Source organism: Nyctereutes procyonoides, unplaced genomic scaffold (genome assembly GCF_905146905.1).
Source record: "Nyctereutes procyonoides isolate TBG_1078 unplaced genomic scaffold, NYPRO_anot_genome, whole genome shotgun sequence".
In the NCBI taxonomy this organism is placed as follows: Eukaryota; Metazoa; Chordata; class Mammalia; order Carnivora; family Canidae; genus Nyctereutes; species Nyctereutes procyonoides.
Window position 1 is genome coordinate 20,521,001 of NW_026575051.1, and position 11,658 is coordinate 20,532,658.

At 42.6% G+C, this 11,658-nt stretch overlaps 1 protein-coding gene across 2 annotated transcripts in view; it reads left to right on the forward strand.

The window, feature by feature from the left end:
- The window catches only part of FBXO9 (F-box protein 9), a 47,001-nt gene extending 37,403 nt beyond the window's left edge, over positions 1-9,598 (forward strand). For both annotated transcript variants that reach the window (XM_055330174.1, XM_055330175.1), the window contains exon 13: positions 8,989-9,598. In XM_055330174.1, the coding sequence (XP_055186149.1) occupies positions 8,989-9,097 (109 nt within the window). In that variant the 3' untranslated portion in view covers positions 9,098-9,598. The remainder of the gene's footprint in view (positions 1-8,988) is intronic.
- The last annotated feature ends 2,060 nt before the right edge of the window (positions 9,599-11,658 follow it).

Sequence of the window (11,658 nt, forward strand, 5' to 3'; positions counted from 1 at the left end):
GAGCATTTTCTCATGTGCATGTTGACCATGTCTATGTCTTCCTCTGTGAGATTTCTGTTCATGTCTTTTGCCCATTTCATGATTGGATTGTTTGTTTCTTTGCTGTTGAGTTTAATAAGTTCTTTATAGATCTTGGATACTAGCCCTTTATCTGATAGGTCATTTGCAAATATCTTCTCCCATTCTGTAGGTTGTCTTTTAGTTTTGTTGTCTGTTTCTTTTGCTGTGCAGAAGCTTTTTATGCTGATGAAGTTCCAGTAGTTCATTTTTGCTTTTGTATCCCTTGCCTTCATAGATGTATCTTGCAAGAAGTTGCTGTGGCCAAGTTCAAAAAGGGTGTTGCCTGTGTTCTCCTTTAGCAGTTTGATGGATTCTTGTCTCACATTTAGATCTTTCAATCATTTGAGTTTATCTTTGTGTATGGTGTAAGAGAATGGTCTAGTTTCATTCTTCTGCATTTGGCTGTCCAATTTTCTCAGCACCTTTATTGAAGAGACTGTCCTTTTTCCTTTTTTTTTTTTTTTAAAGACTTTATTTATTTATTCATAGACACAGAGAGAAAGAGGCAGAGACACAGGCAGAGGGAGAAACAAGCTCCATGCAGGGAGCCTGATGTGGGACTCGATCCTGGGTCCCCAGGATCACACCCCAGGCTGCAGGTGGCGCCAAACCGCTGCGCCACCGGGCTGCCCGAGACTGTCCTTTTTCCAATGGATAGTCTTTCCTGCTTTGTCAAATATTAGTTGACCATAGAATTGAGACTCCATTTCTGGGTTCTCCATTCTGTTCCATTGATCTATATGTCTGTTTTTATGCCAGTACCACACTGTCTTGATGATCACAGCTTTGTAATACAGCTTGAAATCTGCCATTGTGATGCCCCCACCATTGGTTTTCTTTTTCAATATTCCTCTGGCTATTTGGGGTCTTTTCTGATTCCATACAAATCTTAATATTATTTGTCCCAACTCTGTGAAGTCTCTGGTATTTTGATGAGGATTGCATTGAACATGTAAATTGCCCTGGGTAGCAAAGACATTTTCACAATATTTATTCTAACAATCCAGGAGCATAGAATGTTTTTCTATCTCTTTGTGTCTTCCTCAGTTTCTTTCAGAAGGGGTCTGTAGTTTTTTTGGGCATAGATTCTTTACCTCTATGGTTAGGCTTATTCCTAGGTATCTTATGGTTTTGGGTGCAATTGTAAATGGAATTGATTCCTTAATTTCTCTTTATTCAGTCTCATTGTTAGTGTATAGAAATGCAGCTGATTTCTGTACATTGATTTTGTATCCTGCCACATTGCCGAATTGCTGTATGAGTTCTAGCAATCTTGGGGTGGAATATTTTGGGTTTTCTATATACAGTATTATGTCATCTACAAAGAGGGAGAGTTTGACTTCTTCTTTGCCAATTTGAATGCCTTTTATTTCTTTCTGTTGTCTGACTGCTGAGGCTAGGACTTCTAGTACTATGTTGAATAGCAGTGATGTGAGTGGACATCCCTGTCGTGTTCCTGATCTTAGGGGAAAGGCTCCCAGTGTTTCCCCATTGAGAATGATATTTGCTGTGGGCTTTTCATGGATGGCTTTTAACATGCTGAGGAATGTTCCCTCTATCCCTACACCCTGAAGAGTTTTGATCAGGAATAGATGCTGTATTTTGTCAGATGCTTCCTCTGCCTCTATTGAGAGGATCATATGGCTCGTCTTTTCTCTTGTTGATGTGATCTGTCACGTTGATTGTTTTGTAAGTGTTGAACCACCCTTGCATTCCGGGGATAAATCCCACTTGGTCATGGTGAATAATCCTCTTAATGTACTCTTGGATCCTATTGGCTAGTATCTTGGTAAGAATTTTTGCATCCATGTTCATCAGGGATATCGATCTATAATTCTCCTTTTTGGTGGGGACTTTGATTTTGGAATCAAGGTAATGCTGGCCTCATAAAACAAATTTGGAAGTGTTTCCCTTTCTATCTTTCAAAACAGCTTTAGTAGAATAGGTATCATTTCTTCTTTAAATGTTTGATACAGGGATCCCTGGGTGGCGCAGCAGTTTAGCGCCTGCCTTTGGCCCACGGCGCGATCCTGGAGACCCGGGATCGAATCCCACGTCGGGCTCTCGGTGCATGGAGCCTGCTTCTCCCTCTGCCTATGTCTCTGCCTCTCTCTCTCTCTCTCACTGTGTGCCTATCATAAATAAATAAATTAAAAAAAATTTTAATGTTTGATAGAATTCCCCCAGGGAAGCCATCTAGCTTGGACTTTTGTGTCTTGGGAGGTTTTTGATGACTGCTTCAGTTTCCTCTCTGGTTATTTGCCTGTTCAGATTTTCTGTTTCTTCCTGTTCCAGTTTTGGTAATTTGTGGTTTGCCAGAAATGTGTACATTTCTTCTAGATTGCCTTAATTTGTTGGCAGATAGCTGCTCATAATATGTTTTTAAAATCATTTGTATTTCCTTGGTATTTGTTGTGATCTCTCTTCTTTCATTTGTGATTTTATTGAGTCTTTTTTTTTTTTAATTTATTTATTCATGAGAGACAGAGAGAAAGAGGCAGAGACACAGGCAGAGGGAAAAGAGGCTTCATGCAGGGAGCCCGATGTGGAACCCGATCTCAGGTCTCCAGGATCACATCCTGGGCCAAAGGTGGCACTAAACCGCTGAGCCACCCAGGCTGCCCAATAGTCTTTTCTTTTTAATAAGGCTGGCTAGGTGTTTATCTATCTTATAAATTCTAAGAACCAACTCCTGGTTTTGTTGATCTGTTCGACAGTTTTTATGGTTTCTATTTCAGTGAGTTCTGCTCGAATCTTTATTATCTCTCCTCTGCTTAGTGTACGTTTTACTTGTTCTTTCTCCAATTCCTTTAGGTGCGAGGTTAGCTTGTGTATTTGAGTTTTTTTCAATTTTTTGAGGGAGGCTTGTATTGCAGTGTATTTCTCTCTTAGGACCACTTTTGCTCTATCCCAAATATTCTGAACGGTTGTATCTTCATTTTCATTACATTTCCATGAATGTTTTTTAATTCTTCTCTAATTTCCTGGTTGACTCATTCATTGTTCAGTAGGATGCTCTTTAACCTCCATTTGTTTGGGTTTCTTCCAAATTTCTTCTTGCGATTGAGTTCTAGTTTCAAAGCATTGTGGTCTGAAAATATGCAGGGGACAATCCCAGTCTTTCTGTATCTGTTGAGACCTGATTTGTGACCCAGTATGTGGTCTATTCTGGAGAAAGTTCCATGTGCATTTGATAAGAATGTGTATTCAGTTGCATTTGGATGTAAACTTCTGTATATACCTGTGAAATCCATTTGGTCCAGTGTATCATTTAAGGCCGTTATTTCTTTGGTGAGGTTCTGCTTAGAATATCTGTCATTTGCTGAAAGTGCCGTGTTGGAAGTCTCTTACTGTTAGTGTATTATTATCTAAGTATCTCTTTACTTTGGTTATTAATTGATTGATACACTTGGCAGCTCCCACATTAGGGGCATAAATATGCATGATTATTAGGTCTTGTTGGATAGACCCTTTAAGTGTGTATTACTACAGTCTTTGGGATTAACTTTATTATTTTTTTAATCTTTTTTTAAATTTATTTATGATAGTCACACACACACACACACACAGAGAGAGAGAGAGGGAGAGACACAGGCAGAGGGAGAAGCAGGTTCCATGCACCGGGAGCCCGATGTGGGATTCGATCCCGGGTCTCCAGGATCGCGCCCCGGGTCAAAGGCAGGCGCCAAACCGCTGCGCCACCCAGGGATCCCTCGGATTAACTTTAATTTATCTGATATGAGGATTGCTACCCCAGCTTTCTTTTGAGGACCATTTGAATGGTAAATGTTTCTACACCCATTCATTTTCAGACTGGAGGCGTCCTTAGGTCTAAAATGAGTCTCTTGGAGACAGCATATAGATGGGTCTTATTTTTTTAACCAGTCCAATACCCTGCGTCTTTTGATGGGATCATTTAGCCCATTCACGTTCAGAGTAACTATTGAAGTATATGAATTTAGTTATCGTATTACCTACCTATTTAGTCCCTGTTTTTGTGGATTGTTTCTTTGGGCTCCCTCTTTATTTTACAGGGTCCCCTTAATATTTCTTTTTTTTTTTTTTTAATTTTTATTTTTTTATGATAGTCACACAGAGAGAGAGAGGCAGAGACACAGGCAGAGAGAGAAGCAGGCTCCATGCACCGGGAGCCCGACGTGGGATTTGATCCCAGGTCTCCAGGATCGCGCCCTGGGCCAAAGGCAGGCGCCAAACCGCTGCGCCACCCAGGGATCCCCCCCTTAATATTTCTTACAGAGCCAGTTTGGTGGTCACATATTCTTTCAGTTTCTGCCTGTCTTGGAAGCTTTTTATCTCTCCTTCTATTCTGAATAACAGCCTTGCTGCATAAAGTATTCTTGGCTGTATGTTCTTCTCATTTAGTACCCTGTATATATCATGCCAGCCCTTCCTGGCCTGCCAGGTCTCTGTGGAGAGGTCCACTGTTAATCTGATATTTCTCCCCATATAAGTTAAGAATCTCTTGTCTCATGCTGCTTTAAGAATTTTCTCTTTATCTTTGAAATTTCCAAGTTTATTAAATGTTGAGGTGTTGAACAATTTTTATTATTTTTGGCAGGGGGTCCTCTGTCTCTTGGATCTGAATGCATGTTTCCTTCCCCAGATTTGGGAAGTTCTCAGCTATGATTTGTTCAAATATACTTTGTTGTCCTCTCTCTCCACCTCTTTTGGAATCCCAATTAGACGTATATTCCCTCTTCTCAAACCCTCATTTATTTCCCTAAGTCTTTCCTCATGGCTCTTAATTGTTTTTGTCTTTTTTTTTTTCTTGAGCTTCCTTCCTTACCATCAGTTTGTCTTCTATGTCACTCACTGTCTCTTCCACCTCATTAACCCTAGCAGTTAGAATATCCAGTTTGGATTGGATCTCATTTAATCTATTTTTAATTTTGGCCTGATTAGATCTCAGTCCTGCAGTAACAAAATCTCTATGGAGGATCACTGGGTTTGTCTGCTTGGGTGCCCTGGGATCCAGGGCTCTGTGCTGCTGGATCCCCACTCCCTGGGACCACCTCTACCAAAGGGAAAGGGGCACAGCCATTCTCCTTCCATTGCTGGGATCTAGGTTAAAGGGAGCTCTGGAGCCAGCCGGCCTACCCGACTGTCTTCTCCCAAATGCCCCAGAGGGCGCTTCAGCCCTTTACTGATATCGGACTGTGATTTGTGGTGAGCTTTCCCCTGGGTACCCCTCCTCTTATAGTGAATCCAGGAATCTTGACACTCTACTGCCCCTCCTGTGATTCTGTCCAATTTCTCTGCTAAGCACTTTTCAGTCAGGGAAAACTGTCACACGAATTTTTTAAGTTCCCGCTTCTTCAGGGCTGGGCTTTCTTGCCCCAGAGGCTCTCCCCCCCTCTGCTTTAGCCTAGTTACTTGTGGTTCCCTCCCCCATTTTATTCTTTTTTTTTTTTTTTTTTTTTCCATCTTCCTACCTTGTTAGAAACGAAAACTTTTCTCTCCATAGCATTCCACCCATTCTCTTTAAATCTCAGGTTAAATTCATAGGTGTTCAGGATGTTTTGAAAGTTATCTAGATAAGTTTGTGGGGCCAGGTGAGTTGAGGACCCTACTCTTCCACCATCTTCCTGGATCACATTCTTTATGATTTTCAGAATGCCCATCCTTAAAGGCACTTGCCTTCAAACCCACTAAATAGAGCTCTTTTACAAATTCATTTCAGCGATAGCACCTAGAGGTGAAAAGTACCTCATAAGTAAAACACATGAACAGACAGACTCATAGACCTTATAGCTTGTTTTGAAAGTCCCGCCTAAAATAGACAAAGGATTTATGAAAGTCAGATGTGAGTTTGTTTTTCTGATAGATGGAATGGACTATGTTGAGGTTACCTGGCTGCGTGGATAAGGCTTTTCTTTATATACATCTTTGGAGAAAACACTTCAGTGTTGTATTTGTCCTTGGTAAGTTGAGTTCCAAATGACTTCACCCATTGTGTTTTTTCTTGAAAGAATCATCTCCTTAAGTTTGCATTGTAAAGAGATCGACTAAAGAATTTCAGGGGCTTTTCAGGGGAAGTCTGGGTGTAACACTGAGATTTAAAAGGCACAGGGAAAAATGCAAGCTCCTTCTCGAAGAAATTTGGTTTCCTAAAGCCTATCATTTACAAGCTATTTGAGATAAATGGGGCATTTTGGGATTGGTAAGGGCATAGGGGAACTTTCAGTTACCTGTAGAACTGCATTTCTGGTTTTGTAAAGATTTGTGACGTAAGGACCGCTGCTTTCAATTCAGTCCAGAGAATTGGATTGTGACTTCATGGCATTGTAGGTTGCTGCATCTACTCAACTGTGATATCCTGTTTGCTTTTTTCACCCTGGAGTACATCATTTTAATTTTAAGCATTTTTGGCAGTATTGAAGAGCCTCCTTTGGGTAAAAGGTGGATTTCCAAGGAGGGTACAAGGTTATCAACTTCCCTGAATCTAGAATCACTCACAGTGATGGCTCCAGAGAGAACCAGCATCCTGCATGTCCCAAGCAGGCAGAAAGCCAGGCTCAGTTATGTAAAACCAGACAAGCAAGAAGGTAGTAGATGTCCCTGGGAGAGAAGGGATTGGTAAACAGTGGGTCTGGATTTAGAAGGAAAGGGACGGTGTAATTTTATTTTCTCTTTGAGATTTGGAGGAGCTGATTCCAGTAAGAATTTTCACCTTTTGCTGGCTCCTGCCAGTTTTCCCAGCATCCCCTCGGCACGATCTGGTATGCCAGTTCCCTCTCGACTAAGGAATAGGATAGCAGTTTATCAGCAGTTTGCCCTCGGCTTCATCAACTCCAGGAGGGGCTCATCTGATGCCCTGCTTGGAAGGTAGATAACAGGGTGTCTGTAAGGCCATTAACTTGGCACAATGTTGTTTATGTTTGTGTAGTCTCTTCAGAGTGGGAAAGAAATTCAGATTAGAATGAGTACCCAAAGGAGGAAGATGGGAAACAGGAATGATGTCAGTCTCACAGGCTTGTTTTAGGTACCTACCTTTTTTTTTTTTTTAATTTTACATTAACTTTTTGTAATAAAATCTTTCAATGAAACTGTTTCAGAATTTTGAAACCTTTTGGAGGCTTCTGCATGCCAAATAAAATGGGTATCCCATTCTGTCTGGTTTGGAAGCCCTTGCTTTCAAGTGGACTTCTTCAATGATCTTATCTAATGGGAACATTCCCCATAATGGCCATCATGTTTCCAGGTTGTGGGCTGAGGGCTGGCAGCAGGTTGGTAGGACCCTAGCCACAGAGTTAACCCACATCAGCCTTCTTTTGGGGCACCCATCCTGACAATTACCAGGCCGAGTTCCTCGGGACACATGACAAGGTTAGGAAGATTTTATCATTTCTGTTAAATATCTAAAACTTCTGGGACTGTAGTTCTTAGACATGAAATAAGCAGATGAGCCAGAAGGTGGCATGCTTGAGGCATTAGCTAAGCCCTTGGGTCTCCCTGATCTGAACTACCACCTGCAAGGGCTGTGCTATGGGGTAGGGAATTGCGTATGTTTTACAGTGTGCCTCGTTGCCTGGAAAGTTTCTTGAGATTGGTAGGTGACCTCTGCCAACATAACCTGTTCCACCACCAACTTATCCTATCCCAGGTCTTCTTAAGGTGGTGAACACTTTGAACAGCCTTTAAAAAACTCAAACCATCCTCACCAATTCTTTCGGCTTTTTGGCCTCCCAAGATCCCCGCTAGCGATAGGCTTTACACAAAACAAGACAGACAGACCTGTGCACCTTGCCGTTCCGGCAGTACCGCGTCTTGGCCGCAAGGCCCTGTGCACACCACCACCAATTCCCGCAGCACGTTGCTTTTCCACCAGAGATTGTGGCCTGCAGGGTTGGGGGCTTGGCTCTGGCAGGCCCTTCTGTGGGCTCAGTTGGGCTCTGGACAAATATGCCAGCTGGACTGGGCTGCAGGCATAACCGTCTGCCAGCTCAAGCTGCCCTGCCCTGGAAAGAAATACCATTTAGATGGGAGCTTGGATGTCAACAACAGTGACCAAAAAGCTCAGAACCGAGAGGAACTTACGCATGCCCCTCAAAAGGGTGACAAAGATAGGAACTCCAGAGCTTCGCAGGTACCATGCCTATGTTCTCATCGTCCCCAAATGCTGTCAGAAGTTCACTTTGGATCCTGTTGGTGCCACCAAATCTGTTAAATGACAGAAATTCAACCAAGTGAATTTTAATTGTCTAATTGGCTTTATAAACAAGTCATGAATTGGGCAGCGTCCCATCTAACAAGTAGAGGGGAGCTCAGAGGAGTTGTACAGAATGGAAGATTTTCGTAGAAGGAGGGCAGGGGCAAGAAGGTTATTTGCTAGAAAAGGATTGTCCCAGGCAATGCTGCTTTCCTAGAGGGAAGAGCAGGGATTCTTACCATGCAGGCTGCCTGTTTTTCTTTGGGGGTTGGAGAGGGCCCAGGTGGCAGACTCATGAGCACTCCTCAGAAAATTCCTGACTGAGGGATCCCTGGGTGGCTCAGCGGTTTGGCGCCTGCCTTTGGCCCAGGGCACGATCCTGGAGACCCGGGATCGAATCCCATGTCAGGCTCCCGGTGCATGGAGCCTGCTTCTCCCTCTGCCAATGTCTCTGCCTCTCTCTCTCTCTTTCTCTCTCTATCATAATTAAAAAAAAAATTAAAAAAAAAAAAGAAAAGAAAATTCCTGACTGATTGGAAACTGCATCTAGATTGTGTTAGGCCCTGGTGTGGGAACACAGTCTGAGTGATACATTGTAGCCTGTGATTTTGTCTTGTCATACCTCTGTCATTTAGAATTTACTGAGATGAATTAAAAGTAAAAAAGAAGCATAAGATAAACCTTCCCCTATAAATACGTGAGGATTTTGAATGAGTTGAAATTTCCTCATGACTATTGATTTTGTGCTTTCCTTCCAGATCCACTGGTGAGACTGCAGTAACTGCTTTTGAGATCGACAAGATGTACACCCCCTTGTTCTTTGCCAGAGTGAGAAGCTACACTGCTTTCTCAGAGAGGCCCCTGTAGGGCCTCACGTCCAGTCCTCTGTCAATGTTGCATGAATAAAAGTATATAAAGCAAAAGAGCACCTAAGTTATAAATGTACATATATATATATGGAATTGGAACTTATTTTACATTGTTAGAGTTCTTTTAAGAAGAGTATAAATTGATTATTTTTTTTATTTAAAGGGATAGTTGATACTTGGGGTATTTTGTTTTGAAATTAAGGAGTTGAGATCACAAGTTGTTTAATAAGCACATTTATGTTGTAAAAAACCTTAAAATGAGCTTTAAATAATGTCCTTTTTCAAGAGGATTTCTGAGCAGATTTCTGTCACACAAGTCTCCTTCCTCCTGATCATCCCAATATTTTAATTGCATCAGGGGAGCTTCCACTGGATCAGCATTTCTTTCACGCATGACACGGTGTCTTTGCACTAAAGGCTCAAAATGTGAAAACTTGTTCTGAATTTGTTTGAAACTGTTTGACCAATAAAAATAATAAACACTTCTTTCAAGAAAATATCTCTGGATGGCCTTTTTTAAATGTGAGAATAATAAGCAGCCCTAGAGGAGCCAGCAGAGTCTTAGGAATCTGTCTCCTTACATCCGTGGTCTCTGTATGCAGCCACATATCCGTACTTCTCCACACTCCAAGCTCATCTAGGCACCTTACAGATGTGTGATGTTAAATGAGAAAGACTGAGCTCAAGCCTAGAGCCCTTCAACAAACTCAACTGGGCATCACTATTCTTAACAGCAGATGATCATGCCATCCCAGGCCCAAATCTATCCAGAATTAAAGCAGGGAGGGCACCGGCCACCAGGAGCACTGTTTTGACTCCCTAGTGATGATGTCATGGCTGTGTGATCTCAGAGTTTGTGTCTGGCAGACCTGTACCAGAGTCAGTTCTGGTGTTGGCAATTCAAGCTCAGCTAGAATCGAAGACGCACATACTTTGAGAAACCAGCATCGGCAACCACAGCTGCTTTCCAGTTCGTGTTGACGTTAAACGATACTTCCTAAGTTCCTGTGATTCGGTGTGAGACAGTTCATTTAAAAAGCCGATGCATGTTATATTAAAGGTGAAAAGCAAACATCCAGAGACTACTACTTGGGTTAGCTTTCTGTAGTAATCTGAGAAACAATGTTTTCCTCAAGTAAAAAAAGAGAAAGCAGCAAAATGCCTAAGATAGGGCAGTTCTTCATGATGTGACTAGTAGTTTTGATACCCAAGTGAAAAGGACATCTGACTAGGACATAGTCAAATATAGCTAGAAAAATATATTCCTAAGGAGAGTGGGAGTCAAAGATTCTCTCTTGTTTTGCCACCATGCCTGGATTAGTCAAGAGCTGCTGTGGACAGCCAGTGGATACTAAGTTCAATGCTTTCCTTGTTCCCACTAATGAGACTTCTATGTATTTAGCTTGTAGTGGACGAGTATTTTTGAATTACATTTTCTGTACATTCAGGTTTTTTATTTTTTAAAAGATTTTTATTGGGATCCCTGGGTGGCGCAGCGGTTTGGCGCCTGCCTTTGGCCCGGGGCGCGATCCTGGAGACCCGGGATCGAGTCCCACGTCGGGCTCCCGGTGCATGGAGCCTGCTTCTCCATCTGCCTGTGTCTCTGCCTCTCTCTCTCTCTCTCTCTCTCTCTGTGACTATCATAAATAATAATAATAATAAATAAAAAGATTTTTATTTTAGAGAGTGCAGGGGGAGGGGCAGAGAGATGGGGAGAGAGTCTCAAGCAGACTCAGTGCTGAGTGCAGAGCCCAATGTGGGGCTGATCTCTAACCAGGGGTGCACTGGCATGTTGAGTTCTCTCTCCCCCCTCCCCATGGCAGGAGTCACTTGGGAGTGGTACCAGTCCCTGCCAGAGCTGTTTTCGGTGAGGAAGACCTGCTGAGGCAGAAGGGTTAGATGATGCAGGTTTGCAGGGGAACTTAGAGGTGGCACACGGGGTGCTAGCAAGTTAAGTATGGAGTGTTAGTGCTGGTTCTCACCAGTATCCAGCTGTCTAGTCTCAGGGAAGGAGAGCCTCCAATAGCCCTGAGCCCTCCTACCCTGCCCTCCACTAAGGTGTGAGAAGGTTGCTTGTGGAGGAAACACAAGAGGAAGGGGAGCTGACTCTACAGTTAGTGCTTAGGCCAGATTCTCTATGAGGACATCTGAGCAGCTCAAGGAGATAAAATGCAATTTCTGGAAAGTGGTTTGTTGTTTTTTTAGGAGTTCTTGTACATACTGCTCTGTCAGCTTCCCCTAGTATTTATTGGTGTTTGTAATGTTCAAATAAAGAAAGGACATCCCTGTAGTTAAGAGGCTTCTGTGGCAGGATTTGCAGAGAACAGGAGGAAAAGGTTACACAGCAAAAATTCCTTCTGGTTGGTTATCTTTGGGTGTTTTTTGATGTTCTGTATATTCTAATATTCTCACAATAAATGTCTATGTTTTGTATTAACAATTTGAATGTACTGCGGCACCTGTGTGGTGCAGTTGTTGAAGCCTCTCTTGGTTTCAGCTCAGGTTGTGATTCCTGGCTGTGCAGGGAAAAAGCCCTGCTGCTTGGTGCACCCATAACTG